This window comes from Cucurbita pepo, chromosome 11 (genome assembly GCF_057944985.1).
Source record: "Cucurbita pepo subsp. pepo isolate OVF chromosome 11, ASM5794498v1, whole genome shotgun sequence".
In the NCBI taxonomy this organism is placed as follows: Eukaryota; Viridiplantae; Streptophyta; class Magnoliopsida; order Cucurbitales; family Cucurbitaceae; genus Cucurbita; species Cucurbita pepo.
In genome coordinates, this window is record NC_141808.1 from 686822 (window position 1) to 704320 (window position 17499).

Consider the following 17499-nt stretch of genomic DNA (forward strand, 5'->3'; position numbering starts at 1 on the left):
TTTTTCTCTATTTTTCGAAATATCCATTTTAGCTGGAGAAACAAAGAAAGAAAGGAGAACCAGATTATTAATTAATCATATAAATAGTGGTGTTAAATGATATTGTCTACTTTGAATATAAGCTCTGAGACGAAGAGAAATTCTTTGATTATAAATACATCAACATTTACTAAACCGATGACCATTCCCTAAATTTGTTTGAAAGGGATGAGTTTGTTTGTTTAAGAAAAAGAAAAAAGAGAAGAAGTTGGAAGCTCATTGAATTTTGGGAGATTTGTGGCGTTCTAAACTTTTTCAGACAATTTGCATCACTTTACTTTACCAACTTTGTCCAACCCCATTCCTCATTTTTATTTCTTCCACCATCACCCACTACAACCTCCTTTTCTCAACAATCTTCCTTTTCTTCAACTGAAAACTAAATCCCAATCAACAGGCGCCTGCCCCCTCTTCACTCCTTCATCACCATGAAGAAAATCAAATCAGTTTCACAGGAACAACAATCCCCACCACCCTCCTCCTCTGCCTTTGCGAATTTAGACGACAATCTCTTGTTCGAGGTGTTTAAGCACGTCGACGCAAGGACACTCGCCACGGCGGCCGGCGTCAGCAAGCAGTGGTACAAAACCGCCCACGACGAGTGGCTCTGGGAGCTGCTCTGCACCAAACACTGGGCTAACATCGGCTGTGCTAACCAACAGCTACGCTCCGTCGTGCTTGCGCTTGGTGGCTTCCGTCGATTGCACTCTCTTTACCCATTTCCCCCTATCATAGGATCCGCATCCTGTATTCCCTGGGGCAAAGACGAGGTTCATCTCTCCCTCTCTCTTCTCTCAATTCGGTACTACGAGAAGATGAAGTTCAAAAACAGACCCACTTCTTGAATTCTCAAGCTCTTTTGGATTTTGGATTTTGGATTTTAGATTGTTGTAAAAAGACAAAAATTTGGGTGTTCAAATTCCCCTCTCCTCCACCGACTGTATCGGTTTGTTTTAAATTCAGAGATTGTTCAGATTTGGGTGTTCTAATTTAACTCACTTACAGATTTTTCTTCTGTCAATTGACTGTGGGTGGATGGATTAACTTCCAATTTTATATGTATGTGTTGCTTTTCTATGCCAACTGTTACCTGAAGGAAGGGGTTTGGGACATTTGAATGGAAGTAAAAGATTAGGGTTATGTCTGTCGACAGCTCGGTAACGTAAAAATTAAAATTGGCGTTGAAGTTTCTAAATATTTTGACTAGGTCTTAATTTAATGGCGACAGCTTTCTTCCCCACTTGGAAAAGAGGCACAAAACAAATCTAGTCTTGGCGCAAATGGTTGTGTACCAAAATAGTTCATCGTTTTGTGTCAAATCAATCATGGGTCCTAAATTAATTACAAGTTGGAGGAGGAAAAAGTGGATGGGGTCTCATTGATTTGATTCACAGAGATAGAATAGAACTTGGCTGCTTCATGCTCTATTAAAATTCATGAGATTGAAGAAAGTTTTTAAGGACATCAACCATGGAATTTCTCTCTTCCTCTCTCTCGCTCTTCTTCTCTGTACACTGCCAAAATTATTGTGATTTCTGTAAATCCAAAGGGGTTTTGGTTCTGCCGTTACTACTAATCGATCTTGCTTATTCCAATACGCTTCACCACAGCGTTTCTGATGGCATCCGTCTGCAAATGCCAACCCTTATGCTCTATTCCAGACATGTACTTCCTCACTTCGATTTTTATCATCTCCTGCATCGCACCTAGGAACTCCGCACTAAATAACTCCGATTCTCTGCCAACCCCGCCTGTGGTAGGAGTTGCCTGAACCATATTCCGGGTCGGGCTCGCGACAGAATCCGATCCATACCCGGATGTCGAAATGGATCCTGGCAATGAGAGGCACAGTGAGGTTGGAGGATCGTTGGAGTTCGCAACCTGCTCATGATTCGATGGAACAATCGAACCGCTTCTAGCTAAGGGTCTGTATACGGGAAGCGGCGGCGATAGAGACGAGTCGCTCAACTCGGATCCGGATGGACTACTCGGGTTAAACCCAAACCCGGAAGCGACGATGACTGGACCTGGACCAACACTGGCAGATCTCTTCAGAGGCTGATGCAAATCCGGATCGTTGAAATCATCACCCATGGCGGAGCATTTACGCTTGAGCGTCGAATTCCAGTGATTCTTAATCGCGTTATCCGTGCGGCCATTCAAAAGGCGAGCAATGGTGGCCCACTTATTCCCAAATTTGGCGTGAGCTCTGATAATGGCGTTATCCTCTTCAGCAGTAAACGGCCGGTGCTCAACCCGAGGAGAAAGCTGATTACACCATCGGAGACGGCAAGATTTTCCAGAACGACCAGGAACCGACTTACTGATCAACGACCAATTTCTGGGTCCGTAGGTTTGAACCAATCTCTTCAACGACTCATCCTCCTCTGGACTCCACGGACCCTTAATCCGATCCACATCCTTCCTCATAGACTCCATGGATCAAAGGTTCTAAAACAAAATATTCAAATTTAAAAAAGCAAGAAAAAAAAAAAAAAAGGCGTCTGAAAATTTGTACAGAATTGAGAAGAAAAGGCGAAGGGGTTTTATGAAAGCAGCGTAGGCGAGGAGGCCTCACCCTGTTTGTTAAAGAATAAGTGAGGAAGGAAAGGAGGATATTTATATGAGAAAAGATAAGAATGACCGGTTGAGCCGGTTGCACAGTAGAGGAGGATGCTTCGAGGGAAGGTAGTTATTCGCATACAGCTGTAAAGGACACGTGTCAAATATCTACGGCGCATGTTTAGTCATAACTGGGACCCATTTGGAAAACTGCCTTACCTGCACACTGCAACAGGTATTTAGGTAATTAGCCAAATTCATGTAATGGTAAAAAAAAAAAAAAAAAAAAAGTAACGGCATTTGAAAATGTTATGAAATTAAAGTCATGAAATTTGGTCCGTTAGGCTTTGTTTGAGGATTATTAATTGATGGTAAATTAAATGAAGGGGAAAGGCGGTGAGGGAGCCGTTGGAAAGGAGGTTTAAATTGAAATTCAAACGAGGTGTTATTTAGTTAATTAAGAAAATAAGAAGAAGAAAAAAAAGAAAAGAAAATAGGATAAGAATAATTTAAAAGAGAGTACGGTTGGGAAGTTGGACGGGAGCGGAGGTGTTTGACCAGAACAGCCTGGACAGCATTTGGAAATAATTATTTTATGTGAATTATATACCAACACACAAACATATTTATATATATTATATTTAAAAAAAAAAAAAAAAAAAAAAAGAAGATATTTACAAATCGCAATGAGTTGCTGAGCTGGCCATAGAACGACAAAAACTTCACTAGCAGAATCGCAGGAAGAACGCCTTTGCTTTACTATCATGTCAGTCCAGCCTGTAAACTGTGCCCACTAACCAATTATATAATACCACGTGGAACTTGCCACCATACTTTATAAAACTTCCAAACCCCCCTCCACCGCCTTTCCCGTTTTCACGTAACTTCTATTTCTTTTCTTTTTCTTTTTGTTTTCCTGTTTTTTCGTCTTCTCATTTTTCCCCTTAAAATTAACTTATATATATTAAAATTATAATATATGAAATCATTTTGGGGTGGGGGAATAATATATTAAATTAATATAAACCAAACCTGTTTCCAAAATAAAAAAAAATCATATTTCCTAATGGATTGAGTCCAAATCCGTCCCTATCAACAATGGAATTCCCGCAATAATAAAGAAAAAAAATATCACAACCATTACTATGACAGCTATACAGACGCTGATCTTCCAAACTAAATACTATGAAAAGAATCCCCCTTGTCTTTTTATGAAAAATAGACATTCAAATTTTAAAATATAATCATTTAGGCGCCTTCTTTCAAAAAAAAAAAAAATTAAAGTTTAATTTGTAGTTTTTCATTTTCAAAACACATTTACTTTTTATTTTCCGCCTACCTTTTCAAGTCACCTACAAATGTTACAACAATTTCAAATAATAATTAAATCTTTTCGAGTATGTTTAAAATAAATAATCCTTCCAAATAAGCTAATGAAGAAGCCGTTGAAACCAAGGTTATTGCGGTGATGAAAACACGACGGTGCAGCGGCTATAAACACCCTTCGTTCTGACAAGGATTCCCACTTACAGTCCAAACCTCCAACCAGAAAGGCTGAGATACCAATTAAGCCCAATGGGCTTGGAACCAAAATAGCCTCCTAAAGTCGGCTATATTCAATTGACTAGGATATTAAATTAAATAACAAAAATATCATAATTTTGGCATTATTCTGATTCATCAACATCTAAGTTTTAAGTATATTAATATGTTACAAAATTTGAATTTTATATGTAATTGGTTGAAAGTGACATTAAATACAAAACTGAAAACACAATAATCTAATGTAGTAGAGGCCTCTTATAGTTTGACCTATAAATATACACAAAATTGCAATCATGTAACAGACTTGGCTACTTGCGTCTTGGTTAGCGTAATCCCCTCTCTTCTTTATATCTGCGCTTTGTGTATTTTATTTCCTTTTTGAGTTGAAATTCCCACTCCAATTATTCAAACCAAACAAAATTCGAACATTTTGTCCTCTCAACTTTCTGTCTTTCTGTTCTTTATTTCTTTTCTATACACTATTCTTCTTTTTCTTTTACCTGCATTGACTCAAATTATAAAAAGATTCAATAAAATAATATAATGTATAGTCCCGTTGATCGCGGGTGAGAAGTTGCAGAAAAATGGAAACATAATTTGAAAAGATTTAAAGAAGGAGCAGTGTTGGACTAAAGTGAAAGCTTACTGAATTTCATCATGCCCTTTCGTCTAAAGTGTTGGAAAAGCACATGCAAACGCCTCCTCCTCGTGGCTGTGTTTTTGTTTACTGTCATCAACTCAACTCCCAACAAAAAAATAGATGAACACCTTCAGAAACACGCAGTGGATTCAGAATTAAGCCTAAAACATTTACTAATGAAATTCCCTTCTTCAAAAAGACAGCGTAACTTTTGAGTATTTTTAGAGAAGCAGAGCAACACAGGGGACCATACTGTCCAAATGGTCGGTCTGATTTAAGAAGCCAAACTGGGAAGGGGGAGTTGGGTGAGAAACCAGAGTTTTGAATGGTCCCAACCCATTTGACGCAAATTTTCAAACATCAGATTGTCCTTAAATAAAATATTCAGGTCAAACCAAAAATCATTTCCTCCAAATCTCAATGCCGAAGTGGCCGACAAAATCTACTTCCTCTTCCCACTGTTCACATGCAAACAAAAATCAACTCTTTTTTTTTTTTTTTTTTTTTTTCCTTCCTTCTTCGTCCTTCAATTCAATTGTATATTATTTGATTCGTTTTCAGCAAACCCCATGACTAAAAATTTGATCTTGGCGATCTCAAGTTGAAAGATTCATCAAACCCCATGTAAATGAAACAGATCATTGAAGTACTGAAACTGCTATTCATTGTTATACATTCTCATGTTCTTTGCATCCGGATAAAATGCCAGCCATCTCTGCGTTTCCTTAAGCTTCCGATTGCATATTCATTCATAATAACTGGCAGATTGATTAACAATTTTGGGGCCTAAACTGCAGAGATGGTTAGGCAATTTAACTTGCAGAATTCGATAAAATATTGATTCTAATTCTTATTCAACATACAAGGATTACGATGAAAAAGAACAAAGGGAAGTTAATTAAGAGAGGGTTCAGGCGAGGACATGTCGAGGCAATTTGTAGCTGTTGAATGGTTCGCCATCTCCAGTGGCAGATGATCCATTGCTCTGTTCTTCTTCATTGAAGGCTCTGGCGAAGATGAAACCGACGAGGCCACCGACCATGACTCATTCGAGCTATCGGAGCTGAATGACACGTCTATCACGCCGTTTGGGCTGCCCGGAATTGACCCGAATTTACGTTTCTTAAATTGATTGCCGTTTCTTCTAGATGCATCTGAGATCAGCTTACAGCATTCCTCCACATTGCCCTGTTTTGAGAAAAATAATAAATAAAAAAACTTGGTTATAACTTATTCAAATCGTCGATTGGTTGAATTTGGGTATTAGGATCGAATGCGAATACTAAATATGGACCTTTTCGATTCCGAGGATGGTAAGAAGCTGGGAATCGTATTCGACGCCGAAGTGGGGCTCCATAGCTTTAAAAGCGTGCAGCATTGTGGCGGTGGCCATTACAGAAGGAAGAAACGACATGAAATCTGAGTCTGCAAGTAAAAAGAACACCAAAAGGAAATGAGCGTGGGAATGCACTATAAAAGATTGTTAATTTATCTATGATTTCTTACCTAAGATAACCGAGAGAATAGTTCGTTCACACTGCCTAAGGATTTCCCAGCAGATATGGTCCTTGAATCCCAGTCTCCTTGAAATATAATCCACAAATGAAAATGGGGTGACAGGATTCATCCGCCATTCAAGCGTAGAGAGCACAAGAAGCTCCATCTTCTTAATGGTCTTGGTTTCAAACAGATATCTACTGTCTTCCACCTACACAAGTCAAAGCTCCGACAGAGATTAATGATTAATTGTTGAAGTAGAAGGATGAATATGTCCCAATCCGACCACTTGTAAGTTGGGTTATTAAGATTTGTGGAAACTTACTTGTAGGTCCAATAAAAGAGGGACTTGGGTCTCCTCCACTTTGGCAGCAAGAGAGATGCAAGCAACAGCAGCAAGCTGAGACATCCACGGCTTGTCTGTTTGAAAATGAAAACAGGACAGAAACCGGTCCAAGTAATCGACGGCGAGAACCGCAGTGAGAGCTGAGAAGGAGTAATGGGCACTGATCTTCAGCATCCAGTCGACGGCACGTCGTCGGGCGGCAGCAAGAGAAGGGTCAATCTGAATGCTTTTAAACAGTTCATTGGGCCTCTCTTTTGAAAGCAGAGAAATTAGTTCATGGTCATCCCAAAACAGATCCTGCTCAGCCAAAATCGGAGAAGTTGAATCGGTTGTTAAAGTAGAGTAAGGTTGGTGGTCAAAACCCCTTCCTTCATTGTCGTCCTCCTCCCAGTGCTCCTCAGAGCAATAAAGAGCATCAAGCGCATACGGTGGTACCATCTTCTTCTGAGAAGAAGAGGTTGAGATTTTGGTTCATTGTAAGGCGTGAGAGAGGGAAACTGAGTGAACAGAGGAGAGGGGCGAAGAAGACCAATCCTCACCCATGGCTGTAAGCTGCGCTCTGTCTCTCGTGTTCAGATGGAAGAAGAGAGAGTCTTTATTGGTAGGAGTTTAGGAGCCGCGGCTTTGTGCGTCTATCTGGTGACTGCTAAATCGCAGGTAAAATTGGGAAAATTTTAGACTACTCCAACTCGATGTTAGCCACGTCAGCATGTTTAAAAGGTAACACGTGGCCGATGTGCGTGTTGTGATTGGGCCAGTTGGCAAGGTGGTCCCTCTGACGATCCTCTACGAGCAGGTGTATTTGAGTGTTTGTGATATCTAAAATGTAAGCCATCTGATTAAATAATTATTATGGAATGAAAGACGTAATAATATGGGAATTATTAAATGGGAGGGGGAGTGAAAGTGGGCAGGCAGGGAAAGAACCACTCGCACACCGTTCGATACGATATGAAAATGAACACAAAATCACAAAAATAAAAACAAAATTGAAAAAGTAAAAGAAATTCAGCTTCTTTCACTCCCAAACCCAATTAAAAAATATATATATTTTACTCCTATTAAATGTAAAGTTAAAAAGTTAAACATAGGTATTTAGACAAAATTTAAAGGTTCAACCTTTTGTGATTTTTATATCAATGGTGGGGGTGGTGGAGGAATGGTAGGAGAGAGCGGTGGGTGGAAGCATGGGAGTTCACTCGTTGCAGGGGCTAATTAAAGAGTGCTGCTTTATTGTACAAAAAGTTATGGGTTTTTTTTTTTTTGGTTCTTCTTCTTGGGAAGAAGCAAAGGCCTTAAACATGCAGATACAGAGGGGAGGGATGGAAAGGGCAGTAGGGTTCATTAAGTTGGAAGAAGCAAAGGCCTTAAACGTATAGAGAAATGAAGGGAATGTAATTGAAGAACCTCACTGAAACGTTGCTGTCTCTTTGGTAATAGAAGGCTCAATCTACGAGAAGGGCATACAGAAATAGAGTCAATGGAACTGTAACAACACAAGGTGGCGTTAAGGCGATAACTTCGAATTATCTTTCTTCCCTCCATAGCCCTTTTTTCTTTTTCTATCTTCTTAAAATGGTCAAACTCGGATCAGAAATGGCAGCCACCACTTTGTCTGTGTATGCAACTCGGGCACGCAGCCTCGTATAGTAGTAGTCGTATGTCTCCCCCCAACTTTTTTTTATCAAAAATGCAAAACCCTTTTTTAAAGCTGCGATCTTTAAAACCTTTTTTTCAATTTCAATTTCAACAAAACATTGCATATGGATGACATCACTTTGGATATTTGTATTAACTTGTTTATGTATTGAAGTTGAATAGTTGTATAATTTTAACTACTAAAAACTGTTACGAAACAAAATCAAGGTTAAAATGAAAATTTTCCATCTTAGAGTGATATAATTGATATGGATGATCGGTTCTTAATAAGTGGTCGTAATCATTTGTTAGCTACCAAAAGTTTACGAAACACGATGATAAGAAATGAGTTGACAACACATTCCTTTCCCTTGAATTATCATGACAATCCAGAACCAGTACAACAAAAACATCACATATATAAAGTTATGCGGGACTGCAGTCCGGTGGAGATCACAGTTCAAACCTACAATAATTCCAGCTATCAATGTGCCCTCTTAAGTCATATTCCAAAAGAAAAGAAAGGAAAACTATGGATTTCTAGTAGTAAAATGATAATCTCGAAAAGGGTTTGACATTGGTTCACCTATACTCACTACATACAATATTTAATCTTCAGTATGCCAAAGTCACGACTGCAAGTCGTCATTCTCTACTCTGTTTTCTTCTCTTTCTTTACATCGCTCTTCCGGTATACAATTATCCGACTCAAAATGGTACTGTGTGTCACAATAGAAAGTGCCGATCCCAAGAGAACTTTGACAAGCTTTAAGGACCATGGTTTATCAAAATGAATAAACATCTAGGAAATTAACTTGAATGGATTATATCAACAACAAAAAAGAACGAGAAGGTTACTCATAAAACCAGAGAGCCAGTGGGAGCAAGTTTTCAAAGACCTAGAGAGGACTAATGCAGCAAAGCATTTTCTACAAACAGAAAAAGGGAGTATTTGAATTTTGCCATCAAGTTTATATTTTTCAAGTAATGTAACCGATGACTACAAAGAAATGAAAATTTGTTAGTAAAATCGGAAAAAGTGTTTAAGCAAAGGCTCAACCTAGAAAAGCCCAAAACTTCATGCATGAGACTGATTCTTGAATTCTTATAAGAAGTTATCACTGAAACTACTACCCAAACAATATAAGTGCGGAAAGGAAAAAATAAAAATAAATTTTAAAAAGAGGATACCACTGCTTGGTGCGTTCTCTTGGATGCTGGTGAAAACCCTCACCGCAAAAGAAAAATGGAATAAACCTTGATGTCTTCACGAGAAAACTAATGCAACCGACTAAATCTCATCAGGCAATCGTCTTACCCATAGAACCTCCAAAGTTCATCATGGATGTTAAAAGGCTAAGCTCCCCAGTACTTTTGTTCTGTACAGAGGATTACTTTTTTTGAATGAGAACTTTCATTGAAGATATCAAAACAAAATACGGTTAAGACATGATATCAAGCCAAAGAAAAGATTATTTATAAATGTTGGGAATTCAACTAAAGTTCTATATTGGCTCGATAAGGGAGAGATCATGAGTACATAAGTGACGAATGATAGCTTCATTGATAATGAGGCTTATTGGGTTAATCCAAAAGGCAAAAAAATCATGGAGCTTATGCTAAAAAAGAAAGGTAAACTCTCACTTGAACTGTCATTGGTTAACATGACAACAGCTGGTTTCGTGATTACAAGGTTCAGTTTCGAACCACTTTCCTAATATTTTGAAATGCAATTGGAGAAATTATGACAATGGTACAGATCGTCCAATATCATTTAATATTTTTTCCCGACTTTTTTTTCTTCCTTCCCAAAGGGTAATTTAATTGAAAATTTGAAATCGTATAATAGAACCTTCAAATAAACTTGCAGAAAAGTTCTTCCATATTTGTGGGATCCTCGAGAAGAGAAATGCCTGAAAGGAAGTTTCCAAATTGGCAAAGATTTTAGTGTAGAGCTATTACAGGACAAAATTTTCAACACATATAAAGGTAAGTCTTTGATTTTTCTTCATTTATTTACCTTCTTCGAGGAATGAACAAATACATTAGTGACAGGCAGTAAAAATATCTAAAGAACAATTTACAAGAAATTGAGAAAGCTTAAAACATGGATTAAGAGATAAATCCTAAAAAAAACAGTACGAGACTTGCGTAAAGAGCTTCAAAGAGAGCAAGATTAATCTGACCGGCTAGAACTGTTGGTGCTAGAGCACAATATCTGAGTGGCAGCGTGTTAAGGCAGTTACAAGTTTCTCCCTTCTTTTGCAAAAATTAATATATAAATAAAAAACAGGAGGATCTCAGTTGAAATGTTCTCATTATAGAAGCATGCGACAAGAAAGAAGCAGAATCTGAACAGGTGAAAAACAAATAGGATACAGTAACGCTCTGATCCACGTTTTCATACCAATAGGCTGAGAATAATAGTAGATAACGGCAACCAAAACTATAGCTGTGGCAACAAAAAAAAAAAAAAAAAAAAACAAAAAAAGGACAAAAAAATGCGCATAAGAAGAGGCTAATTCGGTTTAATTAATAGCAAAAACATCCATGCATTTGAGTAAACAAAATTAAAGCAAGGATATAACCAATGATTCTGAAAATGCAACCCAGCACAATGAGCAAATCATGAACTAAGACTTAGATTGTCTGAGTAGTATGCCATAATTCATTAGATTGTCTGAGTAGTTTGCATTTTCCCACTTTTATCAGCAACGTATTTTATGGAGTTTTTCCAGAGAAATGTCTCCGTGGCAGCAATTTTTTAGTAGTTCCCAATATACCTTGAACCAAGAGAAAAACCAATTCCCCATAAGCTGAAAATGGAAGTCTTTTGTGGACACAATAAGCCAGAGCATAGTGTAACCTACGACTTCTAGCTCAAAGGATATAACACTAAGTCCTCTGATACTCTGATGTTTCAAGATCTTCATAATCTATAGGAAATTTTTTTGTATTACAATGATGGCATGTAAAGAACCAACGACGAAAATGGAACAGGGAGGGAGCCAATCTTCCCATCGTAGGATGCATACAAGAGAAATGGTAAAAATTATTCAGGCAGAAACGTTGAACAGGGAGAAAACAATAAATAAATAAATATTTGAATTTAAAGGAAGCGTGGGGATCTTCTACGGTGATTGCTATAAGTTCAAGAGATTTATTTAGGACCTAATTAGACTTGGAACAAGTTGCAATTCTTAGCTACACCCAAAAAAGTTTAGGTATCGGATGCTTACTTATAACTGAACTAATTGAACCTAACAAAAATTATTAGCAAAATTGAGCCTAAAAAGTTTATTATCAAGATTAACCATTAAAAAAATTATTATCAACCGCCACTTTACACAACACAAAAATTGTTCGCAAACATTTCACGGGTCTTGAATTGCATTACACAGAATCAGAGGGCAAACCGAACAGAACATTTATTACAAACGCTATGATTCCATCACATTTCCGTCGATAAAGTCAAAACAGATATGTTTATAGTCTAGAGAGGGAAGGCAGAATAGCTTGCCTGAGGAAGTTTGACGGTGGTTGAAGCGGCGACAATGCAATAGCCGAGAAGCTTAGAGATGAGGGGTAGCAAGCAATCTTTCTCCGGGAACTTGCCGTGGTTTAGAGCTCCGAAAACACAGGTGAAATCCATTCCAAAAAACTCCATCTCCACCCGCGTTCTTCGGATTACAGCGCTGAGTAAGTAAGACGTCGATGAATACAGAATCCTTCACTTGACGGACTTGTCGACTTGGCGCCAAATCAATCCGCTGCTGTTCTTCATGGGAATGAAATTCGGGCTACAAGACGGAATGTCGTCGATCTGATGATGGGCTTCATGTTAAAAAATAATGGGCCGACGGTACACGAGCATGGGGGCCCAAATTTTTTCCCTTCTTAGAACAAGGGTCAATACATCGCAATCTAACCAATAATAAATAATAATAATAATAATAATAATAAATCTGTTCTAATTTAAAATTTGATACCTGGATTCATGATTGTTGCATCTGGGACCTGTTATTTTCTCTTCCTGTAGCACAAAAGTAAAGGCAATGGAACCTAAAGCAATTAAAAGAAAAAGCTGCTTGGAATTGGGAACTAAAGGGGCTGACTCATCCTCTGAAATCATCCTGCTTCTACTTCCTCTTCCTGCCCCCGTAATTCATTTACAAAAAAATACTATTCTATTCTAGATGTAATGTAACAATAATTGTCTATGGTATTGTAGATAGCTCTCTCGCTTTGCTTTGGGTTTGTTGGATGATGGAAGTTTCACGTCAGCTAATTTAGGGAATGATCATGGGTTTACAAGTGATGAATACTAACTACATTGCTATGAGGCCTTTTGGGGAAGCCCAAAGCAAAGCCATGAGAGCTTATGCTCAAAGTGGACAATATCATACAATTGTGGAGAGTCGTGTTCGTCTAACAAATATGGTATTTCTCACCTATAAATCCATGATCTTCTACTAAGTTAACCAACTTTGGACTTTAATCAACTTGGGACTCACTCTCAATAACCTCGACAAACAATTTATTAGGAGTGATTTTTATGCAATCATTTTAAAGTTTGATTTTATATATTTTAAAACTGATTTTCGTACCCATAAAATTGATTGAAAATAAATAAAGACCAATTTATAATAGTATATATATATTTTCAATGAAGAAAATGTAAGTACACGTTGAGACTGAGCTTTGGTGGAGCCACAGTAAAGCAAATAAACCTTTAAAAAAAGGAGTATTAGGAAATAAAAGGTACTAGTTGAGTTTTTCTTTTTAGTTTTCTATTTTTAAAAACAAAATCCACGCTTTATTTAAAAGTTAAAATTTTAAATAACAGAAAAACTAAAACGTGTTTCTGGATTAATTTTTATTTTATATTATCTTCCAAGTTAAAAGAGACAAACAATATATATTTAAAAATAAATTTTTTAAAGAAATAACAATAATCCTTGTGTTCGTCCTACCCTTCTATAATTATATCAATTATTTTTTAGTTGTGTTCGTTATTTATTTATTAGTTAATTTAAATTAAATTTAACTAATTTCTATAGTGGTGGAATATAAGTCGTAGAAAGAGTAAGACATAAGATTTTTAAATGTAAAGATCACACATCTTTAGACGAGAGGAGCAATAATTGAGGAAAGACCTTGGGAGTGGGGTTAAAGCTTTTCCTTTATTCATATTACCAAAAGAACTTTAATCATCGTGAAATTACAATGGATGCCTTTCTTTTTATATTAATGTAATTCTAATAAATTTAAGGATCCCATGCAGTAGGATGTGTCTCTTATAATTTGCTCTAAGAAAGAAGAAAAAAAAAAAGAAGAGCCTTGATGAACATATATAACTTACTAGTGTGTGAGATAAACTTAGAAAGAAAAGCATGATGCCTTTAATTGGATAGCAACTCACGTCTCTTGTACTATAAAGCCTAATTAGCTATTGGGTTTATGATAAGTTATAATATAAACCCTCCCTTGTATACAAAAATAAATAAATAAATAAGAAAGTGAAAGTGAAAGTGGGTTGGTCGATGCAACGTTGGGGGGCCATAGCACTCGGCTGTCTTTTTATCTGTCCCCAATACGGGGTAGGGTTAATAGAGCGTAAAGGAATTAAAAGGAAGAGCTGTTCAGGGTTTGGGAATAAAAGTCTTGTTGATCATGTGAGATCCTGACCCACCAATGTTTTTTATTTTTTAAATTGAATTCCTATAATAAAAGAATTAGGAGTCAAAAATGACTAAGACTTCAAAGGAGTCTAGCCTCGATTAAGAGGAGACGGGGAGGTGTTGCATGATAAAAGTAACATCGGCTAATCTAGGGAATGATCATGAGTTTATAAACAAAGAATACTCTCTCCATTGGTATGAGGCCTTCTGGGGAAACATAAAACAAAGTCATGAGAAATTATGCTCAAAGTGGACAATATCATACCATTGTGTGGAGTCGTGTTCGTCTAACTTGATATCAAAGCCATGCCCTAAACTTAGTCGTGCCAATAGATTGGTAAATCCTCAAATGTCGAACAAAAAGACTCCAAAAGAAAAGGAGTGAGTCTCCTCGAAGGCAGTAAAAAATGACTAAGACTCCAAAGGAGTCTAGCCTCGAGGAGGCGTACTTTGTTCGAGGGAAGGTGTTGGATGATGAAAGTCCCACATGTACGAGGCCTTTTGGGGAAACCCAAAACAAAGCTATGAGAGCTTATGCTCAAAGTGGACAATATCATACCATTGTAGAGAGTTAGGTTCGTCTAACAATGGGTTGATAAGAAAATGGGTTGATAGAAGAAAAGTATTTGTTAAAAAGTTTGATAATGATTCACGTTCCTCTCCATGCATTTTTATAATCACATTATTAGGAGGCTGCAACCAAAGCTCCAAAAGAAAATAAGAATTTCCACGTGGCGATATAATATTGGGAAACGTTGCTAGGAAAAAGGTATATGCAGCAGGAAGACGACTGTCCACAGTGGTATGATATTGTCCACTTTGACCATAAGCTCTCATGGCTTTGATTTGGGCTTCCCCAAATTTGCCTCATATGGAGTTACTCACTTGTAAATCCATGATCATTCCCTAAATTAGCGGATCTGAGACTTCCATCATCGAACACAACCCCGCTAGCGCCCAAATTTTGTTCGGACTATAAAATGGTGTAGCCTCAGCCTCCCCTTTCACACAGCCCTCCTCTGTTTGTCTCGTTACAAAAAAAATGTGGCCGAAGATTTTTACCATCCTTGTTGTTTTACAGTCCTCGTTCCTCCTGCATGGGCTTGCCCAAACAGGACCTCCACGGCCGAACCCCACCATCACGCGGATCCGGCCAAGACCGTCGCTGATCCCACCGGGCATCAAGCTAATGCCTCGCCGCCCGAATAACGACCCGGGACCTCTAGCCAACCGGGCCAGAATCCTGTTCATAACCCAAGAGCTCAAAAGAAACATCACTTACGACCCATTAGGGTACACCAAAACGTGGGTGGGCGACAATTACTGCCTCTTCAAAGGGTTCTTCTGCGACGTGGTTCCTGACCTCAACATCACTGGACTATCCTCCATCGACTTCAGTGGCGCTAGATTTGGTGGCCCTTTCTTGAACTTCTATCGCTTCATTCGTAACCTGCCCGACATTGCCATCTTCCATGCTAATTCCAACAACTTCACTGGCGTTATCAACCGCAATATTAACAAATTGCGGTTCCTGTATGAGCTGGATTTGAGCAACAACAAGTTCCTTGGTGGGTTCCCTGGATACGTCCTTGGAGCTAATAAATTGGCGTTTGTGGACTTCCGTTTCAATACTTATAATGGTTCGGTTCCGTATCGGTTGTTCAACATCGATACCGACATCCTTTTCATCAACAACAATGGCTTCGCCGGGAGGATCCCGCAAGCCACCTTCGGCAACACGCCCGCTCTGTATATCACACTTGCTGGCAACAAGTTTACAGGTCCTCCTTTAATTTTTAATATGAAAATCATTTTCTGATTGGTCCATAAATGCAATCTAAATTAATTTAAGTCTTTAAATTTTAATTTTGTGCCACGTAGCCTAAGAAATTGAGGGAGAAATTACAGATTCTAATTTAATTGATTCCTATGGTTTTGAACAGGTCCAATCCCTCCAACCATCGGGCGAGCTTGGAGAACTCTTCGGGAGGTGCTGTTCTTAAGAAACAGGCTGTCGGGATGTCTGCCTTTCGAGATAGGATATCTGGTAAAAGCCACGGTGTTCGACGCCAATTCAAACATCTTGACAGGTCCAATCCCGCAGTCCTTGGGCTGCTTATTTAGCTTGGAGATTCTAAACTTAGCCAACAACCAGTTCTACGGAGCCATTCCCGAGTCCCTCTGCAGGCTTCCGGACGTCTACAACATCACTCTAAGCAACAACTACTTCACCCAAATCGGGCCACAGTGCCGAAAGTTAGTGACAGCGCAAAGACTCCACGTGCAAGGGAACTGCCTTCCGGGGTTCCGATCGCAAAAAACTGCAGCCCAATGCGCCACGTTCTTCTCGAAGCCGAGGAGCTGCCCTCGAGCCAACACCTTCAACTATGTCCCCTGTACACTTCCTACGGCGGCTAATAAGGCCGTGGTTACTTCTGTTGAGGATATGGTTCCTCCTTCACCCCGTTCGTATGCGGCGCTTGAAAGGCCTCACCCTCACCATTGATTAACTATTTTTCTTTGGTGCTCCAATAAAATTACGGTCACTAACACTCGGGCTTCTGTTTGATGTTTCATTTTCTTGTCCGCTGCCATGTTTTTTTTTTTTTTTTTTTTTTTTTAATATCTTGTAATTGAGTGTTTAATTTGATGTTTGGATGTTTTTCGTGGGTGTTAATGGAAAAGATGGACCGTCTTCTTTTTATGTGTAAATTTATGTCTATTTAGATATTGTGCTTTCTGTCCCATAAATCACTTTTTTTTTTTTTTTTTTTTTTTTTAAATATATTGATCGTTTTTAAATCTACAAACACATAAATAAAATAAGTTCAATTACTAATTAGACATTTTTTAGATATCTTTTTTAAAAAATAGACCAACTAAACTTATAATTCAACTTTATTTTAGATAATGCTTATTTGTGGATTAAAAATGAAAGCATAGATTCATAATTATAACATAAGTTTTTTTAAGTTAACATCAAATTTCACTAAAGGAACCTTTTTTGAAACTGTAATGATATTTTGGTCTAGAAAGTTTAGGATTTTTAATTGGTACGCTTTCAAATATCTAGATTTTGTGTTTTTTAATTACAATAAATCTTACATTTAGTTATTCTAAGTTAATCTTATTGTGTAACAAACTATACTAATAAAAAGTATATTAGAAGTAAAATAAAAAATTTATTGACTTATTAAATACAAAATTTAGATTTAAATAATTATTTTACACTTTTTTTAAGTTGATTTAAGTTGATGTAGTTATTGAACATAAAATTAAAAATTAAATTTTTTATTAAATACCTTAAAAAAAAATTGAGAGATGAGGAGGACAATAAAAGTTAAGAGAATAAAATTTATAATTTAATTAAATTATTTTTGCCAATATACTCGAGTCAACTAAGGACATTTTTAGTTTATCAAAGAAAAAAAATAATTTATCACGTAAAATAAACATTTCCGATGACGATGACGTGGCCTACTGCTGCCATAGCGCCATGTCATTTGCGCGGGATAAACGAATAAACAATATAAAAGCGAAGACCATTCTTT

The 17499-nt window shown here is 37.6% G+C and overlaps 4 protein-coding genes and 1 pseudogene across 4 annotated transcripts; 2 read left to right on the forward strand and 3 right to left on the reverse strand.

The window, feature by feature from the left end:
- Nucleotides 1-467: 467 nt before the first annotated feature.
- LOC111805966 (F-box protein GID2 pseudogene) lies at nucleotides 468-884 on the forward strand (annotated as a pseudogene).
- A 439-nt stretch (nucleotides 885-1323) lies between these two features.
- On the reverse strand, nucleotides 1324-2607 carry LOC111805965 (transcription factor MYB44). Its single transcript, XM_023691276.2, has one exon. The coding sequence runs from the start codon at nucleotides 2476-2478 to the stop codon at nucleotides 1612-1614; it is 867 nt and encodes a 288-aa protein (XP_023547044.2). The 5' UTR covers nucleotides 2479-2607; the 3' UTR covers nucleotides 1324-1611.
- Nucleotides 2608-5589: 2982 nt separating this feature from the next.
- Nucleotides 5590-7156, reverse strand: LOC111805690 (cyclin-D3-3). The gene is made up of 4 exons (XM_023690858.2): nucleotides 6609-7156; nucleotides 6293-6494; nucleotides 6081-6211; nucleotides 5590-5974 (listed from the first exon to the last, which is right to left on the reverse strand). The coding sequence occupies exons 1-4, from the start codon at nucleotides 7065-7067 to the stop codon at nucleotides 5681-5683; spliced, it is 1086 nt and encodes a 361-aa protein (XP_023546626.2). The 5' UTR covers nucleotides 7068-7156; the 3' UTR covers nucleotides 5590-5680.
- A 2656-nt stretch (nucleotides 7157-9812) lies between these two features.
- LOC111804895 (mannose-P-dolichol utilization defect 1 protein homolog 2) lies at nucleotides 9813-12102 on the reverse strand. The gene is given in 5 exon segments (XM_087128224.1): nucleotides 9813-10485; nucleotides 10647-10719; nucleotides 11051-11125; nucleotides 11128-11203; nucleotides 11788-12102. Coding segments are annotated over 5 exon segments (477 nt in total). The 5' UTR covers nucleotides 11935-12102; the 3' UTR covers nucleotides 9813-10379.
- Nucleotides 12103-14943: 2841 nt separating this feature from the next.
- On the forward strand, nucleotides 14944-16660 carry LOC111805032 (uncharacterized protein At4g06744). The gene is made up of 2 exons (XM_023689894.2): nucleotides 14944-15729; nucleotides 15892-16660. The coding sequence occupies exons 1-2, from the start codon at nucleotides 14991-14993 to the stop codon at nucleotides 16452-16454; spliced, it is 1302 nt and encodes a 433-aa protein (XP_023545662.2). The 5' UTR covers nucleotides 14944-14990; the 3' UTR covers nucleotides 16455-16660.
- The last annotated feature ends 839 nt before the right edge of the window (nucleotides 16661-17499 follow it).

Coding starts and splice junctions, on each gene's coding strand:
- LOC111805965 (XM_023691276.2), bottom strand. CDS start 2,478: ATGGAGTCTATGAGGAAGGATGTGGATCGGATTAAGGGTCCGTGGAGT.
- LOC111805690 (XM_023690858.2), bottom strand. CDS start 7,067: ATGGTACCACCGTATGCGCTTGATGCTCTTTATTGCTCTGAGGAGCAC. Junction 6,495..6,608: donor CTCTTTTATTGGACCTACAA/GTAAGTTTCCAC, acceptor TGACTTGTGTAG/GTGGAAGACAGTAGATATCT. Junction 6,212..6,292: donor TATTCTCTCGGTTATCTTAG/GTAAGAAATCAT, acceptor TTTTACTTGCAG/ACTCAGATTTCATGTCGTTT.
- LOC111805032 (XM_023689894.2), top strand. CDS start 14,991: ATGTGGCCGAAGATTTTTACCATCCTTGTTGTTTTACAGTCCTCGTTC. Junction 15,730..15,891: donor TGCTGGCAACAAGTTTACAG/GTCCTCCTTTAA, acceptor GGTTTTGAACAG/GTCCAATCCCTCCAACCATC.